Source organism: Ustilaginoidea virens, chromosome 3, assembly GCF_000687475.1.
Source record: "Ustilaginoidea virens chromosome 3, complete sequence".
Classification (NCBI taxonomy): Eukaryota; Fungi; Ascomycota; class Sordariomycetes; order Hypocreales; family Clavicipitaceae; genus Ustilaginoidea; species Ustilaginoidea virens.
In genome coordinates this window covers 290,517-311,349 of record NC_057318.1, presented here as the reverse complement: position 1 = coordinate 311,349, position 20,833 = coordinate 290,517, and the positions used below count along the sequence as shown (strand labels likewise).

Here is a 20,833-nt window from a genome sequence, read left to right as displayed (position 1 = left end):
TTTCCACCGGTAGTTTTTGGCGTCTGGCAAACGAGCAGAGGCAACAATGTAGTTGTCCGACAACATCTCAACTGCAAACGCCAGAGCCGCCCAACAATTCATGGCAGAGACTGAACAATCCACCGTTGTCGCCGGCAACACAAGATCGAGCTTCTCTCTGGGTGCCGTTCGCCAAGATGAGGGTTTCTATCAGGGAACAGCTGGCCCTGCTCGTCATCTTTGCTGTTCTCATTGCTCTCGCCATCGTTTCCGTTCCAACCTGGTTCTTCGTCCATGATTTTGTCACCGACGTCGAATTTGGCGGACTCTCCTTGACCGCATCCCTCAAGGCCTCCAGAATCGACTCGGCGCTCAATCTGCTGGGCACCATCAGCCAATCCGTCGCCACCCGCCTTCTTCTCCAGCAAGCCCTCGTCAATTTTTACAATGACAATGCGACCGATCCTTTCGCAGACGCTCGTTCCGACCTCGAGAGTGCTCTGAGCACGAACCGCGTCACCGGCCTGCTTCAAGCAAGGCTGTACTCGAGAAATCAGACTGGCGCGAAACCTGGCGGCCTTCTCAACGTCACCGGAGGTGGCGTCGGGTCTCAGCTTGAGAATATCCTGCTGCCGTACTTGACACCCGACGGCGCGAGAGTAAACTTGAGCGACACCGAGTACGGATATCCACCCACCCTTTACCCGAATGTGACGTACCAAGACCTGGGCTACCCAAATCCCTACGTGCCCTCAACCCCCGCCGTCGCCGCGAGAGCCTTTCCGGGGAGCAGGTTAAGCGATGGTGCCGGACTCCTTCTAGGTCCCTTGATGATTAATGAGACGTTTGCCCTCATGTCGCTCACTGTTCCTGTCCGATCCATCAACATTCAAAACTTCGTTCTTGGATACATGACATTGATCGTTTCGGCCGCTTCACTGATTGAGGTTCAAGTTTCTCGCGAAGGCTTGGGTTCGACTGGCATGGTTCTCATAGTCGGCCCAGATAATCCGTCAAACCATTTCATCGCCCCCGTCTTCCCCGCCAATCAGACGTATACTCCCAACCGGGATGCCTTGTCCAACTCCACCGTTCATTTTGTCCTTCCGCCTATAACTCCCGACGGACAGCCTGAACGTCACTTGTCGCGAGACTACGTGGGCGGGGAATATGCCAGCCACTATACTCTATCGCAGTATCCAGGAGCATTTGAAGCGTTCTACGATTATAATTCCCAGCCGAACAATGCCAGAGCCTTGTTTTCGTCCCAAAACGAGCAGGGCGTTCCTGTGGCGGTCGGAGTTGCGCGGCCGCGCTCCGCGCTCGTCGACTGGGCGGTGGTCATCGAGAAGGCGGAAAGCGAGGCATACGAGCCCATTGCTACCCTCCAAAAGATTCTGCTTGCGTCCGTCTTGGGCACCGCAGGGCTAGCCATAGTTGTCGTTTTCCCGTGCGCGCATTTCAGCGTTAGGCCGATACGACGTCTTAAAACCGCGACGGAGAGTTCCATTAACCCACCAGGATACCAGGAAGAGTTTGACGACTACGATGAGTCCAGCCTCGGCCCCGGCGATACTGCCAACTTGTCATCCGCGTCTGCAAAGGGTTTTTTCGCCAGCATCTGCCGCAAGTTGAAGAAGCCAAAAAGAGCATTGACAGAGTCCGAAATTGACAACCATCGGCGTATATTCAAAATCCCCGGCCGAGTTCCGGAAAAAAAGCACTTCATAACAGACGAGTTGACGGAGCTGACGGGAACCTACAACGAAATGACGGATGAGTTGGTGAAGCAGTACGCGTCTCTGGATGAAAAGGTGGCCGAGAGAACCAGGGAGCTGGAGATTAGCAAAAAAGCGGCCGAGGCAGCAAACGAGAGTAAAACGCTATTCATAGCAAACATTTCCCACGAGTTGAAGACACCCCTCAACGGCATCATGGGCATCTGCGCCGTCTGCATGGAGGACAATGATGTGCTGCGCATACAGCACTCCCTCAAGACGCTGTACAGATCGGGTGAGCACTCTCCCCCCTCCCCACCGCCCCCAAATCCATCAAGGCGCGCAGAGCGTCGTACTGAATCTGAATTTCTTCAGGGGAATTACTGCTACATCTTCTCGAGGACCTCTTGAGCTTCTCCAAGAACCAAATCAGCCAGCAGATTAAACTAGAGGACAAGGAGTTTTGCTTGGGAGAGCTGAGGTCACAGATTCTTTCCATTTTCGAGAAGCAAGCGCAGGAAAGCAATATTGCATTCAATGTAACTTTTCTGGGCTACGAGAACGGCGGCGAAGCCGTGGATAGCCTCGACGGGACGATTACGTCGGAGAAGCAGCTCCCAGCTCTCGGGCCCCCCGGAATGGGCCGACTCCGCGGCGCGTATCTGTGGGGAGATCAGCATAGAATCTTGCAGGTCATTATAAACTTGGTTAGCAATAGTTTGAAGTTTACCCCAGCCGGGGGCACCGTGCAGCTTCGAATACGGTGTGTTGGCGAGGTCGAACCCAGCAGTGGCGACGGCAAGCCGACCAGAACCAACTCTGCAAGAGGCGGGCGCGGTAGGCTAAGGCGCAGCTCAGGATCACCGCAGTCATCCCTGTCCAAAGCCACAACGGCCTCGAATGCGATGGAGGGGAACGGCAACCACCACAAGGTATCCAGGACCAAGCCGCACGTTCAGGTGAGGGAGCGATCGCCAACACCGCCACACCCGAACGCCAAGCCGTACGTGTTTGAGTTTGAAGTGGAGGACACTGGTCGAGGCATACCCAAGGACATGCAGCAAAAGGTCTTTGAGCCATTCGTGCAAGTCGACTCCAGCCTCAGCAAGAAGTACGGCGGTACGGGCCTCGGGCTGAGCATCTGCGCACAGCTTGCCAAGCTGATGGGCGGGTCCGTCAGCGTCAGGAGCACCGAAGGCGTGGGCTCCGTCTTCTCACTCCGCATCCCCCTGCGACACGTCAAGGACCGCGCGCCCAGCACCGCGTCCAGCAGCACGACCATGTCCAGACCACCCAGCCCTGGCTCCACAAACGGCGGCTCGCACCGCAACTCCCTCGGCGGCGGCGGCGTCGTCGTCGTCGCTCAAGAAGCAGGGGCGAACACGGACACGTCCACCACCGTTTGCAAAGTCAACCAGCCCCGTCTCGTCGGCCTCAGCACCCCCTTCTTCGCCCCGAACCCAGCCCCGCCCGACGCCGACCGAGGCCGGGAGAAGGGCGCCCAGACCAAAGTCAAGCCCGTCGACGCCGCCGCCGACGCCGACGCCGACGCCGACGCAGCCGGCAAAGGCGATCTGCGCGTCCTCGTGGCAGACGACAACTCGACCAACATCGAAGTCGTGAGCAGGATGCTCAGGCTGGAAAAAGTGCACAACGTCACCATCGCCAAGGACGGCCAAGAGGCCTACGAGCTGGTCAAGGCGAACATGCAGGCGGACCGGCCGTTTGACCTCATCCTGATGGACATCCAGATGCCCAACCTGGACGGACTGCAGTCCACGCGGCTCATCCGCGAAATGGGCTACGCCGCTCCTATTGTGGCCCTGACGGCCTTTTCGGAGGAGAGCAACATCAAGGAATGCATGGAGTCTGGCATGGACGAGTTTCTGAGCAAGCCCATCCGGCGTCCGGCGCTGAAGAAGGTTTTGACAAAGTTTGCGACGATACCCGAAGAGGGGGAGTTGGCGACGTGACCGTACCGCCACTGCGGAGCGGTGCACTAACTACTTTAATGGAACACGTTTTATGCTTTTTTTTTTTTTTTTCCCCGGACAAGAAAGGTGGGAAGGGGGAACTTTTGAGCTGTCCAGTCGTCAGCGGTGTGTTTATTTGCTATTGCGGTGTTATCTACTCTGGGCTGCATGCTGCGACCCCGGCGATTGGAGTTGACGTGTTGGATATTTGAATAAGGTACCTCGTGGATACATGAATGAAGATGCGCCGCAAAGGAGCGCCTACAACGATTGTTAATTCCTTCATTTTGGAGAAATGCCCGTGAAACTTGTCCACTGCCGACCCTTTCATTTCATTTCATTTTATTTCATTTCCTTTCCTTTCCTTTCAGTTTCCGTTCTCCTTGGCCGCCCGCCACGGCACACCTCAGGACGCTGGCACCCCCCCCCCCCAAGGCCGTGGCCTTTGCAACGGTGCCGCCAGACGACAGCGGGAGGGCTCGCACGCCTGGCCAGGAGGCAAAGTGCCCGCGGCCGGCATGAGGCATTTTAGAAAGGCCGACCGTGCCGTGCTGCGTCGTGACGGCTACCACAGCCTGTTGCGGTGCCTGCAGAGGCGCGTTTTAGGCCATTCCGGAAAGGCGGCCCAGGCGGGCGGGCGGTCGGGCTGTTGCATGCAAATGGCCTGTTTCAAGTTGATCGCGAGCCTCGTCCACGCTTGCTCTTGTCCAAAGCGGTGAGGTGAGTTGCTTGCGACTTGGCTTGCATAAACGGCGCGCGCCGACCGACCACGCACGCACGCATGCATGCTGTATGCATGCATGCATGCAGACATCCAGGCCGCGGCATCACACGTGGGGGGTTAACTTGCGCGGCTCGGCTCGGCTCGGCTCGGTTGGTTCCTCCGAGTCTTCTGCCTGGCCGTCGCGGCGGGATGCACGCTTCGAGGCGCGAGGCCCTTGGGTCTGGGCGAAGGGCCGTCAGAATGCAAAAAGCACGACATGTTCTCGGGCGTGCTCCGGCCCCTCCATCAGATGACAAATGGATGCCGGGGGGGGGGAAGCAGACGGCCCGGCCATTTCTGAGACACCACGCCGCCACGGTGGACGATGGAAAAGCGAGCGAGCGTCGCGGGGACTTTTGCGGAGCATGTAGAATGGCGGGGCGACCGGGCTTGCCGGAGCAGCCTAGAAATCGTGAGCAGGTCAACGCTTGGCGCTTTGCTCGGTGGCGGCCAGGGGCGGGAGCTCTATCGTGTCGCTGCCGTGCCTGCATGGACGCCTGTCGGAGGAGTCCGCGTCGAGGTGCGAGCCGGCGTCGTGGGAGCTGACGTCGCTCCTGAGCCAGGCCTTGCAGGGGGGGCCGCACGGGCTGCCGATGGTGTGTGGCCAGGGCGCGCCGTCGTTGGCTTGGGCGGCTGCATGTGCTGCTCCGTGGCGCTGGCTGGGAGCGTGCCTGCTCCGGACGCGGCGGTTGATGGCTGACAATACCGGCAGTATCAACGGCAGGCATGCTGGTGCCGAGTGGTAAGAGTCAGTGATGGTGATGATGATGATGATGGTGGTGGTGGTGGTGGTGGTGAAGAGGACGAGAGGAGAGGAGGGAGGAGCCAGCATGACCTGCAAACGCACCACACAAGATTCCCACGTTGACCCGAGCAACAGACAGGAGCATCATCAGCGGAAAGTTCCACGTAATGTCGACACCTACAAAGTTCCCCTGCGCAATGAAAATTATCCTCACGATGGCGACGGCAGGAATACTGAGAAAACCCACACATTAGCCGCGCACTCTCCGCCAGCGAGATGGTTTGACGACGAGATGAAATCCTACAAGGAACCGAGGCAGAAGGTCGCGAGAACGCCGTAGCGCTTCGACCTCGGCAGCTTGAGCTTCCAGATGTACGGGATAGGAAGAATCAGCATGATGATGTCCGTGACAAGAGTAGGCACAGAAGTGAAGAGGAGGAAGTTCCTCTCGGCGAAGCGGCAGTAGTACTGGTCGCGAGGAAGGGGGTTGACCGGGTCGTATCTGGCCCATAGCGCACGGGTCGGATTGCACTGGAGCGTGGCAAGCAGCATCTAGAGGGTGTTTCTCCTCGCACGGGTCAGCATTCCCGTTTGACGCCCGGAGCGGGGACTCGAGTGAACTGACAACCAGTGCTCCCCAGAGAAGAATGACCATGGCCAAGGCCCAGATGAGGGCTTTGATAAACCGCTGGAAGTGGAACAGGCGCCAGTACAGGGCCAGGATGGACAGCTTGAAGCACACGACGACTCCGGCAAACGCGCACTGGGAGACGAAGAGATCGATGGAATAGGCGTACAGCGAGTCTGGTGGCGTTGCCCACAGATGGTGGCCGAGTCCCTTGCTGGTTCCTGGGGGGGGGGGGGGGTGGAGGGGGGAGGCAGACAAGAAGTTGGGAAAGTCAGCCCGGGGGAACAAGGGTGAGCTTGCAGGACGTACCGTAGCCAACATTGACAAAGACCTGGGTGGTAGAGAATGGCTGTGGATCGACGCATCAGATTGTTACTTCTTCGTCCTTTCCTTTTTTTTCAAAGAAGCACAGAAAAGCAGCCGTACCAGCGCAGCGAATATCAACCAGTCGTCCAGCCACAACTTGGTTCCCTTGATCCTGCGACTGAGCACCCGCAACGCTACCGCCAGCAGCGCCAAACACCACAGCGCCACGGCCACGCCGATTATCGTCCCTTTTCTGCTTTCCTGGAGGTCCAGGCCGGGCGGCATCGGCGGTCGAATTGCCGCATCAAAGGTTGTTGTCCCACGCCTGGCGGGTTGCCCATGCGGCCAAGACGACGGGTCGGACTGGGCCATGGCAGCGCATCACGTCTGATGAAGTGGCAGCTGCCCCTTCCCTCATGCGCGCAGGACAGCCTGCAGTTCCGTGGACTATTTATTATTATATCAAGGTCCAGCAGAGTCCAGGGCGAAGCTGCAGAGGAATTGTCCGACGGCAAGGGTTGCGGGCCTAGCAAAAAGCTACGCGCCACACGGGGGTTCTTGATGAACGCGGTTGCGGGGCGCAGGCGTAGCTGCTGCACAGCGCCCAATGGCATTGGAGGAATGGGATTCTGGCTCTGGCCCCGTCGAATCTCTTGGACGCGCCGCTAGGATCCGGTCTGCTTGTCTGGGCGCCGGCTCAGCCAGGGTCGACGATGTGGCGCCGTCGATTGCCGGATCGCGTTGGGCTTGTGAATATCTAGTCAACTTTTGTCGCTGCGCTGACGGCTGTGACGGACCAAAGACTTGGCCGTCGCATCGGGCAAATCAGGCCATCACAACGTGGCTTTTTTCGGACTGCCGCCGACGAGCAATTTGCCAAGGAGCCGTGCGTGTCCTGTCTGGATTCCCTACCTGCCAGGACTCGGGGAGAAAGCACTTTCGCCCGACTGGGCCGTGGCTTGAGCCCTCGGCACGTCCTAGTCGATTGGACGAGAGCAGAAACAGCGCGACAAACGGTGCCCCGACATTCTGCGGATGGGCCCAATCTTCAGCAGACATGACGGGGCTTGTCGGCAATGTCATGGGGGGATCGCGTGGCGCAAAGCTTTTCCACCCCATGTCGCTGGCTGTAGCTCTCCCGCCGCCGCGCGGCAGCCGCGAGTATCGTAGGTGGACGTCGTCGATCGCGCACGGGAAACGGGAAATGGGAAATCGGCCACGGGGATCAAGTCACGCTGTCGGCTGGTTCGCCGAGTCAAGCCCCATATGCCGGGACATTTGCTTGAAGGCGTCGGAGTTGATGGCGTGGCTGGATTGTGGTGTCATGGTTGACAAGCTGCTCGGATACGCGACTCGGCTCTTTTTTTTTTTTTTTTTTTTTTTTTTGTTCCCGTCAGTGATCGGGGCTGTGCCGCTTCTGCCAGGGCGTTGGGTTATTGGCACCTTGTCCAGGGTTTTCGCTTGGGTTTCCGCCTGGGGTTTCCATCTGGAGGAGACACAGAGACGTCGTGAGGGCTTTTGTCACCTGACCTGAGAGGCTGCGGATTTGTCGTTGGATTGACGTCCCCCAGGTTCTCTCATAACGCACGATTGAACTGAACCTCCTCATGCACTAGCTTCCAGCATGGCCGAGCCTGGCTTTGCTTTTGGGTATCAATAGCCGCTCTCAACAGGCAGGCAGGCAGGCTGGCACCCATCACCCGAAGCCAATCGCGAGCTCCCCGTCCTCCGATCGCGTGCGCCAGACATGGGTCGAGCCTGCACCGTGCTTTCCTCGACGACACAATAGCCGCCTGGCGATAACCGAAACGACATCTGCCATGGGGATCCTCGCCGCGAATAGAGGGCCGCACGGAATGCTCCCTCCTTCCCCCAAACGCCGCACGAACGGCTCGGCTTCTGCCTCTGCCGTTTGCTGCCACCGAGGGCGACCGACCAGACGGCGCCAACGAAGAAGCTGGCTCTTTTCAAACGGTGGAGGCGACCAGCGACCAAGCAGCCCGCCGCACAACTCATCCACGACACGGCTCTGCAGGTCCCGTACGATTCCGGCATGGCGACTTTGCCCCCCCCCTTCCCCCTACGAGAAGCCACGAGGCAAATGAATGGCCGGTCCGGGCTCCTGTCAACGAGCCGCGGGATTCTCGTCATGCTGTCGGGCTGGCTGGGGGGCGTACAGGTGAGTGGGAGCAAATGAAACCCAGAGAGTTTCATCGCGGCCCCGCGGACATTGATACGCCAGAGTTTGCCATGGCAGAGCGCATACACGGTCGTCTGTTGCGCCTGCAGCGTCCGTGATGCGTTCCCGTGGCTCTCCGATGGTCGGGACGCGGATGGTCGGGACGCGGGTGGTCGGGACGCGACGACTTGCGGGCTGGAGCGGAAACACCTGCCATCTGCTGACCTGGCATTCGGCCACTTGGCTGGACGCGATGCTGGCCCTTGGTCAGATTTGAGTTTGAACACGCTGCCCCAGCGCTGAGTGCTCCTCGAAGGTTTCGAGTGTTGCGTATTCTACGGCAAAGCGTGCCGGATTGCAGGATCAAGGTCTGGTGCGGGACAGCACAGGTGCCCCAGACCATGAATTTGAATCTGCAGGCCAGGCCAGACCAGACCAGACCACACCAGACGCGTCGCGTAATGCGGGCGTGTCTGGCGAAGCTGGGGAACCCCGGACCGGACTGCGCTTCGCTTGGGGAACGGCTTGCCCCGGTCGACAACACGGGCAACGGGTTTACGGGTTTGAGGCAGACGAATTTCCTCCGGGCCTCCCTGCGGCCCTCGCCGTGGGCAAATGGCACAGCGACACGTCGAACGTTGGAGCGCAGGCAATCCAGCAAGCTGCATCTAATGCCGGACAAGAGTGATCCACGACACGACACATGCATCCATTATCGCAACGGTTTGTCGCTTAACACGGCGCACTCGACAGTGTCAAGACTCAACCAATCGACACCTGGTTGGCACATGGGGGCCCTGAAAAGCTTCAAGCCCGCGCCGCGCCGCGCCGCCCCATCATGGCTCTGTGCTCCGACTTCCATCTCGGTCCGACCTCGGACCACTTCGCCCACGAGGTTTTCTAAAAGGAAAAAAAAAAAAATCGGACGAGGGAAAAAAAAAATCAAAAATCAAAAATCATCCAGTTCTAACCCGTCGCCCGACCTCTTCTTCCCTTGGACTCCTGCCACCCGCGACGAACAGTGGCGCCACGAAACTCACTCGGTCCCTTCATCACTCGCTCGCTCGGCCTGGTTCCTCGACGGCGTTCATTTTCCCCCAGCAGACGTGCCATTAGAAAGCCACAAATCTATAGCCGATGCTGGTGTGCGGGGCTGGGCCAAGCTCAGCCCTGGATTGGCGAGCAATCAATCCAAGGCGGCTGACCAACTGGACCGTGCTGGTCCTGTTTGTCGCCGGGGCCAACATGAAGCTTTCCAGACTCCCGTGGACGAGGCCGGAATGCCGAGTGGCGCATTTCTCTTCAGCCTTTCGTTACGCGATGCAGCAGCAGCAGCAGCAGCCAGCAGCAGCACAGCCTTCAGCCCTAGCCCGCCCCAGTTGCTGCCCAGTTGCTGCTTACCTGCACTGATAACTGTTCTTTTCGGACAATGCCCAATGCCCCAATGTCCACAATTCTCCGTGGCGCAACACTAGGAAACTGAAAAATTCCCTCCCAGCGCGACATTGGCGCCATGACTGTACTCGGGGCCCCAGATCCGGTCGCTTGTTCATAAAGCCGCCCGGCGCCCTTTGCGCCCTGTCGAACCAAGTTGAGTGAATCTCGCTCACCCGGGTCCTGTGTTGGTCGGTCGCCATGCGTTGTTCCTCTCAGACGACTCAGACGACTCAGACGACTCTGTAGCACCGCGAGCGACAAGCAGAGACTCGAGCGATGGCTACATGACCGGACCCGAGCTGCAAGGATGGCAACCACCAAGCACCTCCTCGACATCACCATCAGCCCGGCGGCCAGAGACGACGTCGAGAATGGAAAAGCCTCGCACAATGACATGACGGCTCAGCACCGTCCAAGTCGCAGCGGCAGTCTGATATCCCTCCGGTACAGACGACCGCGTGCTGGATCAATACTTCCGTGGCTTGCTGCCACCGCTGGGACTGCTGTCACCATGTAAGGAATGCGGCATCAGGGATGTCGTCGGGCTGATTGCCTTGACGCATTCAACTCTGCAGCTGGCTCGTCTGTTTTGCTGCTGACGAAACAAAACCCCCCCCCCTTCCCCCCAAAGTGGCCTCCTTCTCGTCATCACCTGGGTAGCGCAGCCCCATGCCATGCGGTCAACCCAGTCGCACAACTTCATCTCCGTCAACCCTATCCAAGCAGGCAATCCCACGCCCGACACGTACGTCAGCGACTACGCGAAATCCGCGACACCCGTGCCCGTCCACTCGCACAACGACTACTGGCGGCCTCACCCGCTGTACTCCGCCCTCGCAGCCGGGTGCATGGGCGTCGAGGCCGACGTCTGGCTCACACCCGACAAGACGGACCTGCTCGTCGGGCACCACCCCTCGGAGCTGTCGGCGCATCGCACCCTGCAGTCACTGTACATCGACCCCATCAAGCAGATCCTGGACAGGCTGAATGCGGGCGGCACGTCCTCCGGCGATGCCCCCGGCGGCATCTACCCGACGTCGCCCGGCACCACGCTGATGCTCCTCATCGACGTCAAGGGCAACGCGAGCGAGATCTGGCCCCTCGTCGACCGGCAGCTGCAGCCCCTCCGCCAGAGCGGCTACCTGTCCCGGCTCGAGCACGGCGCCGCCGCCGCGGCCAGCCCGCCCGTGCCCGTCTTCAGACGGGGAGCCGTCACCGTCGTCGGGACCGGGAACCTGGCGCAGAGCGACGTCACGGGCGCGGGGTGCGACGCCCTGTCCCGCTACCCGGACACTTTTCTCGACGCGCCGCTCGGCGCTCTCGCCAACGGCTCGAGCTACGCCACCCTCCCCGGCTGCGAGGTGGATTCCCTGCTGGGCCTCCCCCTCGCCAAGTTCTACCTCGCTTCCGCCCCGTTCGCGCGCCAGGTCGGCTCGTTTCGCGTGACGCTGTCGCCGAACCAGCGAGGCTTGGTGCGCGACTCTCTGCGGGCGGCAGAAGCCAGGAACCTGACCTCGAGGTACTGGAGCACGCCCGCCTGGCCCATCTCCAGGAGGGACTACATCTGGCAGGAGCTGTTCGACCAGGGCGTCGGGCTGCTCAACGCCGACGACATTGAGAGCGCCACCCGGCTGGAGTGGAGCAAGGCCTACAAGGCGGAGCTGGTGTGGATGGGCGTGTCGTCGGCCTACATCTTTGCCGCGTCCCTCGTCACTGCCTGGCTGTACAGCAGGTCGAGGAGGAGGTCCCAAGACGAGCACAGACGAGGCTTGACGGGCCGAACGCGACCCACGTAACCAAGACGTGAGGGGGGGGGGGGGGGGAAGTTTCGCATGGGAATGCAACTGCATGTCGTGGCGCGTGTGTGTGTGCTAGGGCGTCTTGTCTTGGGGGTTTTGTCGCTCGGTGGACTATGTATGCAGCTTGATACATACCAGAGAGCACAGCTTGATACCAGAGAGCACAAAGCTCAACAGACATGCAAAAGCTAACGGCCTCCCAGAGCTGCATGCCCACCCAGACTCCCCAACCTCGCTGCCGAAAAGACGCATCGCGCAGCTTCATCCGCCCCACGCAGCCATTGCGCGGAAACCAAACCCCACGCTCGACTACATGACGCGGTAACTGGAGGGGCTGCGACGAGTCCGTGACGCAGGCAGGCATGATTTTGTCATGGGGAAAGCTCAGCCCCCGTTGCGCTCGTTGATATACGCAGGGGGGTACTGTTACACACACACACACACACACACACACACACAAAAACAATACGCGCAAGCTCCCTTCCTCGCTCCAAGACTTGTTGTACCTTGCTCTCGCAAACTGCATGCTTCCCCTCCACTCGTCCGCTGGACCAACAGCAAATCGCCCGTCCGTAGTAGCCGCAGCCTGTCGATGAAACCAACGAATTACTTTCTTACACGCGAGTGTTGGAACACCGGGTCCTCAAGCCGAGACGTCTCGCGGGGGGGGGGGGGGGGGGGGGGTTACTGGACGTTTCGTCATGCCTGTTCATCGCGGCGGCGTCTCCAACCGCAAGAGAACACCCGCCATACGTCCCCGCAGCTCGGGGCCACCAGCGCCGCCGCCTGGGCTACAAACAGCCACACGGCGACCATGTCCGTCTCCGACTCGATCTTGTTCCTCTGGACAATCAGCTCCGTCCACAAGACCAGCGGCCACGCGCCGAGCATGACGGCCGCCGCGCCGAGCGGAATGGCCGGGTAGCGCCACAGCGCCAAGTTGCTCCGGGGCCCGGTGCCCTTGCGCCAGGGCACCAGCCGCGACGAGTCGTCCTCCTCGTCAATGTAGACGAACCGGATGGCGGTGATGATGGCCATGAGCACGCTCGCCAGGGCAAACATGGAGTCGCCGACCTGCCAGACCAGGACGAACTTGTGCCAGCCGGGGGTCAGGGTGCGCCAGCCAAAGAAGAAGAACTGGTAGGCGTCGTACCCCTCGGGCATGTTGGTCGCCCAGCTGACCCACGCCGAGACGGTGTTGAGCACGATGACGCCGGCGGTGCCGACGCCCAGCACGACGGCCATGAAGAGGTTGCCGCTGGTGATGCCGCCCAGGTACGTGATGGCGTAGATGAGGTTGAAGTGGACGGGCAGCAGGGACAGCGCGTGGAGCTCCTGCGCCCGGACGGCCTGGTACCACTGGATCTGCGTGTACCAGTTGTAGGCGAGGAAGCCGATGTTGCTGGGGCAGTTGCTGCCGATGCCCGACACGAACTGCGCGGGGGCGAGCATCAGGCTGGCGTAGAGGAGCCATCGGTTGGTGAGGCTGAAGCCGTCGACTACCTGGACGGACATGGCGACGAGCGAGGCCAGCGGGTTTGAACTGGGGAAGAGAGGGCGCGGCTGTTGGTCATACTTGTTGTCTTTTTTCTTTTCTTTTCTTTTCTTTTCTTTTTTTTTTTTTTTTCGCGCTTGGATTCCCGGGGGGAGGGAGAGGGGAGATATAGGGATGCGGATGCGGAGGAGAGCAGCAAGGGGGACGTTAGCCGGAGACCCCAGAGCGGCTGGTTTTCGATAGCAGGCAGCTGCGCGCAGGGGATGGGGGGGGGGGGGGGGGGGGGCGGTGCATCCGGGCTGACGAGACGCGTCTGCCATCTGGCGGGAATTATTGGTTCCGACAGGCGCTGCATTGTCTGCATGGTTGAGGATGCTGATGCGTATGTCGCTTTCAGCCTCACCTTCCGCCTCGGGCCTTGGTGGGACCGACACGGCCACGCTGGACTCGCAAGATCAGCCCGAGGCGGGCGCTGGTGCGACGCAGCTGGGCCAAGAGGGAGAGAGGGCTGAGCCGGGATCAGCAGACGAGATGCTGCGTCAGATGCGGACTACTCCCTGCCGCAGTGAAGGTGAGGGCAGAGGCAGAGGCAGCAACAAACACCAGACTGCAAAAGGCGCGACGCTCCTCCTCCTCCTCCATGCAGCCGGCGGGCCAGCAGACCCGGCACCATGACAGCCTGGCGGCTGCTACTTCGTGCTCCCCCTGGCCAGTCGTCGAGCGTTGGCGACGGATGCTACTGCAGGCAGCGCAGCGAGATATTGGCGTGTCGGAAGAACTTGGCAAGAAGAAAGGAAGAAAGAAGAAGAAAACAATGACGACGCAGAAACTGGTCTATGTAGTGAAGTGTTTCGGCTCGAGCCAGCTGCAAGGGGTGCGGAGTAGAGAGAGGGGGGCAAGGAAAAAGTAAAAACAAGGGCGCAACTCCGGTACAGGGAATCGAACCCTGGGCTGCTCGGTGAGAGCGAGCGATGTTAGCCACTACACCATACCGGAGACGTATTGGTTGATGGTGGCAGCCGCATTATTCGAATCTATGCAGCCTTGCACTGCGCTATGGAAGATCAGACCGGCGCCTCTGCTTTGTCCGGCTGAACGAATGCATTGGGCTACTCCTGGGATTGGCACAGCCACGCGCCAAAGAACGGCACCAAGAGGAGAGCCACGCGGTTGCAGACGACCGACCACGAGAGCCAAGACGGCTGACTGTTGCTGACTCAGGTCATGAGGCAAAGGCGGGCCATCAACACCATCTTGAAGGGACACGGCATTTCCACGAGAGCCACCCCACGAGGCACTGCGAAGCAGTTCGAACCTCCTCGCAAACCACAATGGAAGCAAACGCAACGCACAACCCCAGCATCCAGCCCCCAGCCGAGCCGGCCCACCAACGCAAGTCTGCCGCACAGCGCAACGCGCGCCCTCCCCCCGAGCTGCCGATTGACGACGGCCTCGTCCTGCGCAGATGGAGCCCGTCAGACGCTGCCGCACTCCACTCCGCAGCCAGCAGTTCCCTGGACGAGCTCGCCAGATGGATGCCCTGGGCCGCCGACGGCTACGGCCGCGAGCAGGCGCAGGGCTTCCTCGAGTTCACCGCCCAGGCATGGGACTCGGCATCCCAGCTCGACTACGCCCTCGTCGTCGACGGCCAGCCAAGCGGCTCGTTTGGCCTGATGAGAGCCCGGAGCGGGAGGGCGGATGCCCTCGAGGTGGGCTACTGGCTTGCCACGAGGGCGACCGGGCGCGGCATGGCGACCAGGGCGGTGGCGGTGCTGACCCGGACGGCCTTTGCCATGGGCGCCGAGCTTGTGCAGATTAGGCATGATGCGCTGAACGTGAAGAGCGCTGCGGTCCCTCGTCGCCTGGGGTTCACGTGCGTCGGCGTGTCCGAGGAAGAGGGCGGCGTTGTGCTGTGGCAGATGGAAGCCAGGTCGGAACTGCATCGTGGCGTTGGCCTGGAAGCCTCCGAGCCTGTTGAGGGCTCTGCTGGCGGTTCTGTTGAATTATGTAAGCTGCTTAGGTATTGCGCCTGGCTTGTTTCACCAGCTAATAAGCCGTTTAGGTACGGAGTACTCCGTACCTGAGTTATGAGTCGCAAGGCAGCCCCGCATCCTCCGTACAAGGCGGAAACCTTCCATACCTAGGTACCTGGTAGTGTTGACGGGCATGGTACCACCTGATTGGTTGTAAATTGTTGTCTTTCCCTGTTCTGTCAAAATGCAGCACAAAGGAGCCACGAAGAGCTGTCTTTTTGGGTAACAGGCAGGGGCGATCCTCTCAGACTGCCCCATTTCACAGCAGCAACAACAAGCGAAGAAACAGCCCGCACCTTGCAACAATTCTTGTCAACTATTAATAATTAGCGCCGACCCTACTAGGGCATGGCCCCATAGCTTACTTCCAGTTCCAAGTTCTCGAGGCTCGCTGTGTATTTTTTGTGGCTTCGTTCCACAACATCCACACTCAATAACCCTCTATTTTGACACATAGCTAGCTACCTGCCTCCAGCTGGCCTCTTCTGCATTCCTAGCTAGCTCAGAATAATCATCGCCTTTCTTTTTTGCCCTTTATCCATCGTTGCCACATTCTTCCTACCCAGCCTGCGTTCCACACTGCGCATTCAAGCATGGAAGCGATTAACGACACAATCAACACCACGGATTCTATTTAATCCTGGTTGTGGACCGGGTTCCCAATGAGGCGCGCCTACACCTACTGTCAACCACTATTGTTCCTGTCCAACTCGCACGACCTCGCTCACAGGGGAGCTTTCCCGACATCATTGGATTCATCCATCCAGCTGTCTACCGGTTTTCCCCCGCTTATCTAGCGGACGCCTTCCGCAAGATGATTCACGAGGAATCCGTCCGGCCTGATGCGACGAATGCGTTCATACTGAACAGTAAGTATGACTGGGATCTCTGGTACAGACAGATTAAAAGCATGGCCATTTCCTGGCGGATTTGGGACTTTGTGGATCCAGATGGGTCAATCATCCTAAATTTTCCCGTACAACCGTCGCTCTTTGATGATGCTATGGACTCGACGGAATCAACACCAAAGGAACCAACACCTCAAGTTGACGAAAACCCTGACGAAGCGGAAGCGGAAGCGGAAGCGGAAGCGGAAGCAGGAACTTCAGGGGTAACAAGATCGAAATCGACTTCTGTTGTTCGCCCTCGGACGACTTCGGGGGGACAGCGGCTACCGGAAAAACCTGCGCCCACAGACAAGATTGAGGAAGATGATTCGAATCACTTCTTCAAGAGACGAAAGAAGCCAATACAAATCCCCTTTGGCACGTGGCTTCAAGTGAGCGCAAACTTGTATTCCGCGGAGTTTTCCCAATTCGAAATGTATACCCGTTCATTGGAAAGATACACAGCTTGGCTTGAACAGACATTGTGTGCCGAATACAGGTATCTTGTTGTCATGGAAGCATCAGCACGAGAGAAGATTCGGCAACTCATCTTCCACGTAAGGCCTCTGACGTTGGTCCTCAAACACCATCTCGATGACAAATTTCGTCATGTCATGACCCAGAACCTCGATAAAGTCAACATCGACACCTGGTTAAACGAAATTTCATTGTTATATATGAGGCTCCGCGACGTGCAGTCAATCCTCGCTTTTAATACGGAGCCATTAACCATGCTCATCAGGTGCCTTGGACATCGATACCCGATGATACGATATAGAATCATCAACAGAATGGTCAAGGCTTCACAAGCTGGCCAACAGCTCGATTTTTTAGACACTATACAGTCCACCCGGAGGTTTATTGAAATATTTGAGGAGCTCGACATAAGAGACAGGTCAATCCACCGCACCGTTGTGGAAGATGGTGACAATGGAAGCGAGTTTTCGCTTGAGACAGTCGAAAATATACCTTCTACATCGGATGGCAAAGATTGGAAGGAGATAAAGGAAGGAAAGAAGTCTTGCAAGTACTGTTCCAATTACCACATCAAAAAAGGCACGCACGGTAAGGAGCATTTCAAAACCTGCTGGGTATTGACGCCTTCGCTGGCCCCAGAACCTATCCGGTCGCGGCTGAAGAAGACGGAGAAGAGAGCTGCAATGGCCGAGATGGAAAAGGAAAGCCAAGAAGTGCAAGCTGCCTTCGAGGCTTTCCAGCTCTCCCTCGCATAGAAGAGTGAGGATGAGAGCCGCGACGACGAGGACAAGGACGATGCCGATAAGGTTAAGAAGGCCGAGGCGAAATTCAGCGGGACATTCAAAGTCAAAGAAAAGGTCGATGAATATGAGATGATAATGGCTCTCGATTCTACGGCTTTGAGTTTGCATTCTCGGGCAGATATGATGCTGAGTAGTGGTTCTTCCGTTCACGTCTTCAATGAAGCTGAATGATTCATCGACGTGGACTACAACGCCCATCCGGCTGTTCGTACCGCAGGTGTCAGCATCAAGGCTGCGGGCGTCGGCACTGTCCGTATCATTACGGATCGTGGCCGCGAAGTGACCCTTTGCAACGCGCTTCTGGTTCGAAGTTTTTCATTATCAACCTTGTCTCCCGTACGACTTGGTTCTTGTAGGAGGCGACTGGAACTCCGTGACTGGGGATGTTTCTAATGCAGCCGCGCAAGTAACTTTCCGCATGTACCGTTTGAAAGGAAAGCATTGTACTATCTGCAAGGGAGGAGGTACCGGAACCTCTGCTGCCGAATTTGCAGCCGAGGCCGAAGCCGCTGTTGGCGATGCTAACCTTGCCCAAGAGCACGTGGCTCACTTTGTCTGTCACGAACCCGGGTCAGTCAATCTGATATTGAGTCTTTGCACTATATTTCCAAGGGCTGCTTCAATTCGATCTAGTTAACGGTTTGCTTTACATAATAAGCCGCAATGCTCGCTACAGCCTAGGAGTAATATGATAGTATGAGTAATCTAAAAACCTGTCCTCACTTACGGCTAATCCCCTTGACGACTCAACTCTCCAGGGTTGGAGTTCTGCCCGGTAGTAGCAATCAGTTGATGAGCTGAGCACGCTGTGTAGACGCCATTCCCTTTGGTTGCCGCCCGTGTATCTGAACACGTCCGTACCTGCGACAGACGCCAAATATGGAGCGTCTTGCCAGATTCGTCACCAAGAGGAACAAGTCCCTGGATATGCAGCCGAGGACTCGTAGCCCGTCGCAACTGGTCAGATTCTTGATTCACGATACCGCGTGGCAGTGCGCAAACCTTGGCCGAGACGCCGCACCGACTGCATAGCTGGTCAAAGACGTGCCGTGCCGCATGTCGAGCGAAATCGAACTACTACTGCATGCGTTGGCGTCTAGCTAGGGATACACCATGAGCTCCGTCTGTTGGCCGAAGACGAGTCCCTTGCCATGCCACTCTCGCCACCCTTCCCCGCGAGACGGCCAAGGGTTTTCAGCGGCTTTTTCTTTGCAAACCATCCCGACGCCCAAACCTGCCCGAGTCCGGATGTTGAAATCGCCCGGCCAAGGGTGGTCGGCCTTGGCTGCAACCCGGCCACATCTACCTACACCTGCAGCCACTCAATCTACATTGTGTGTTCAGTGAAGGGACAGAGCAGCTATAAACCCGTCCATTGCAGCCGCAGAGCTTCCTGTTCGCGCAATCGGCGGTATCGGATCCCGGGTCCACGGCCCCGCAGTCACGGATCCGGATCTCCGATGGTATGCCCGTTACAGACGATGCTGAGGCTAGCAACGCCATGGCGAGCAGCTGAGAGAAGGACTCGATGCGCATGACTGAAGGGACCGGGAGGGTCGGCAAAGGCACCAGGGGGCTCTGGCGGGGGTTGAGAATATTCGGGCCGCGGTGTCTTGCTTGCTTGAGCCTGTGTTGACAAAGCTGCAAGTATTGAGGGCAGGTTGTAGGAGGACTTGCAGCGTGATAGGTGGTTGAACCCTGGTTTCAGGAGCATGAGTTGGAGAGGGCGAGTGGCGACGTATTTACGCTTTTCTGTACTTCTTTTTAGTGAGCAAAGTCCTTGGAAGAGACCCTAGTCGGTGACTTGAAGGTAGGCCATCCGGTCCTCGCAGAGAGGGCGTAATTAGGGTTTGAAGGATTCTTGCTGCATGGACAGGCGTATCGAATAGTATGTTGAGTTGCCTTGTTCTACCTACATTAGGGATATGCAAGCACCTATGGTCACCGGCCATAACCTTGGTTGATAGTAAGAAGCGAAATCTTATATAGTCAACTAGCGCGACGGCTTTCAAAATGTAGTATTCCGCAAAGCTCTCGTGCTCTTTCCCGTCGTTGGGACGAATCCCACGCTACAGCATGCAGCGCAGAAAAGGATGTTGATGCGCGTAGCGGAGGGGCATGGTGGTACATGCTTGCACAAGGAGGCTCTGGCGGCGGTGGGAAAAGGTCGGCGGTAATAGCCAAAGAGTTGCGCTTGTGTATCGGTCGGTACTGAGGGTACAGGTCAACCGACCTGTGTTCCCCCCTTGTCATCCGACCCCCCCATAATAACTTAACTGACCTGACCATTACTGTGGGCTATACTCTTAATATAATTGGTTTATTAGGGAATAGTGGGTCAGGTCACTTTATATAGAAAGCTATATAGAGAAGTACTTTCTCTGATATTTTACTAGGTTCTTAGGTAGGGGTACCTAGTAAAAGAAATTAAAGAAGTCGCTTTCTTTAGAAAAATATAGGGAGAAGTACTTTCTCTGCTGTTTTATTAGGTTCTTACGTAAGGGTACCTAGTAAGAATATTAAAGAAGTCACTTTCTATAGAAATATATATATAAAGGTACCTCTTTTTCTATCCCTAGTACCTAGATACTAGGTACCTAGGTACTTCGTAGAAATATAAGAAGTCACTTTATATAGAAAAATATATATAAAGGTACTTTTTCTACGTATAGTACCTAAGGACCTAGGTACCTACCTACCTAATAAAAGAAAGGAAGTCACTTTCGATATAAAAGTCTATATAAAGGTACTTTATCTACTTTTAATATTAGGTTCTTAGGTAGGGATACCTAGTAAAAATATAAGGGAAGTCACTCACTATAAAAAAATATATATAAAGATATTTATAGTCTAGTGGCTACTATAGATTAAAGGATCTACTACTATTTATTAGCGTATCTCTATATTAGGAAAGAGCATTGGTCAGGTCTGTTAAGTTATTATGGGGTGGTCGAATGACTAGGGGGGGGCATAGGTCGGTTGATATGTAGTCTCGTCGGTACTGTGCAAAACAATACTGATGGGCCGATCCGGCGATCCGGTCCGTGCAACGGCGTAGAATAGCGCGTGCCCAGGATTCTTATGCGCGGGCAAGCCTGTTGACAAGGCCGTGCGCTGTACATTTACTAAGGGTTATACGAGCATCTATGTTGTACCCCCCCGCATATTGTCTCTTTCGACGCTCATGCCTATCGGCGGCCAGATAATACGAGGTTTGGCAGTTGAAGGCAGTCGCCGGACAGAGCTTGCTAGACCTGCGCAAGTCGGATCTCTCCATGTCAAAATGAGCAGAGAGTATGCCGTCAATAGTTTGGTGGACGAACCATCGTACATTGACTCGGGTAGCCGAGAAACACAACTGTTTACTGACCAGACCAGGGAAACAAATCTCCGGACCTCGGGTATCAAGACTCTTGCCCGCGTTTGCGAAATCACAACCCGGGGTAGTACATCACATGGCCCAGGGAGAGTTTGCGCTCCTTGGTTACATAGCGGAAAAGGATGCGATGCGCATGGCGGAAGGTGTGGGGGAGATGATGGTATATTGGTAAGAGGTGCAAGGGGGCTCTGGAGGCAATTTCCGGAAGTGGTCGGCGTCGATAGTCAACTTG

General features: G+C 57.3%; 8 protein-coding genes across 8 annotated transcripts; 5 read left to right on the top strand and 3 right to left on the bottom strand.

Moving 5' to 3' along the window:
* Positions 1–176: 176 nt before the first annotated feature.
* UV8b_03379 (uncharacterized protein) lies at positions 177–3,670 on the top strand (the record flags this gene model as incomplete). The annotated part of the gene is made up of 2 exons (XM_043140877.1): positions 177–1,992; positions 2,073–3,670. The coding sequence occupies 2 exons, from the start codon at positions 177–179 to the stop codon at positions 3,668–3,670; spliced, it is 3,414 nt and encodes a 1,137-aa protein (XP_042996811.1).
* Positions 3,671–4,854: 1,184 nt separating this feature from the next.
* Positions 4,855–6,397, bottom strand: UV8b_03378 (uncharacterized protein; the record flags this gene model as incomplete). Its single annotated transcript, XM_043140876.1, has 6 exons — positions 4,855–5,162; positions 5,281–5,411; positions 5,483–5,730; positions 5,804–6,027; positions 6,116–6,155; positions 6,233–6,397. The coding sequence occupies 6 exons, from the start codon at positions 6,395–6,397 to the stop codon at positions 4,855–4,857; spliced, it is 1,116 nt and encodes a 371-aa protein (XP_042996810.1).
* Positions 6,398–6,719: 322 nt separating this feature from the next.
* Positions 6,720–9,195, top strand: UV8b_03377 (uncharacterized protein; the record flags this gene model as incomplete). The annotated part of the gene is made up of 7 exons (XM_043140875.1): positions 6,720–6,852; positions 6,915–6,952; positions 7,032–7,278; positions 8,101–8,291; positions 8,355–8,568; positions 8,711–8,975; positions 9,045–9,195. The coding sequence occupies 7 exons, from the start codon at positions 6,720–6,722 to the stop codon at positions 9,193–9,195; spliced, it is 1,239 nt and encodes a 412-aa protein (XP_042996809.1).
* Positions 9,196–10,035: 840 nt separating this feature from the next.
* On the top strand, positions 10,036–11,524 carry UV8b_03376 (uncharacterized protein; the record flags this gene model as incomplete). Its single annotated transcript, XM_043140874.1, has 2 exons — positions 10,036–10,241; positions 10,360–11,524. 2 exons carry the CDS (start codon positions 10,036–10,038, stop codon positions 11,522–11,524), a joined length of 1,371 nt encoding a protein of 456 aa, XP_042996808.1.
* Positions 11,525–12,226: 702 nt separating this feature from the next.
* On the bottom strand, positions 12,227–13,042 carry UV8b_03375 (uncharacterized protein; the record flags this gene model as incomplete). Its single annotated transcript, XM_043140873.1, has 1 exon — positions 12,227–13,042. One exon carries the CDS (start codon positions 13,040–13,042, stop codon positions 12,227–12,229), a length of 816 nt encoding a protein of 271 aa, XP_042996807.1.
* A 1,311-nt stretch (positions 13,043–14,353) lies between these two features.
* On the top strand, positions 14,354–15,113 carry UV8b_03374 (uncharacterized protein; the record flags this gene model as incomplete). The annotated part of the gene is made up of 2 exons (XM_043140872.1): positions 14,354–15,029; positions 15,085–15,113. 2 exons carry the CDS (start codon positions 14,354–14,356, stop codon positions 15,111–15,113), a joined length of 705 nt encoding a protein of 234 aa, XP_042996806.1.
* A 756-nt stretch (positions 15,114–15,869) lies between these two features.
* UV8b_03373 (uncharacterized protein) lies at positions 15,870–17,174 on the top strand (the record flags this gene model as incomplete). Its single annotated transcript, XM_043140871.1, has 1 exon — positions 15,870–17,174. One exon carries the CDS (start codon positions 15,870–15,872, stop codon positions 17,172–17,174), a length of 1,305 nt encoding a protein of 434 aa, XP_042996805.1.
* A 1,489-nt stretch (positions 17,175–18,663) lies between these two features.
* UV8b_03372 (uncharacterized protein) lies at positions 18,664–18,936 on the bottom strand (the record flags this gene model as incomplete). The annotated part of the gene is made up of 1 exon (XM_043140870.1): positions 18,664–18,936. One exon carries the CDS (start codon positions 18,934–18,936, stop codon positions 18,664–18,666), a length of 273 nt encoding a protein of 90 aa, XP_042996804.1.
* Between the last annotated feature and the right edge of the window lie 1,897 nt (positions 18,937–20,833).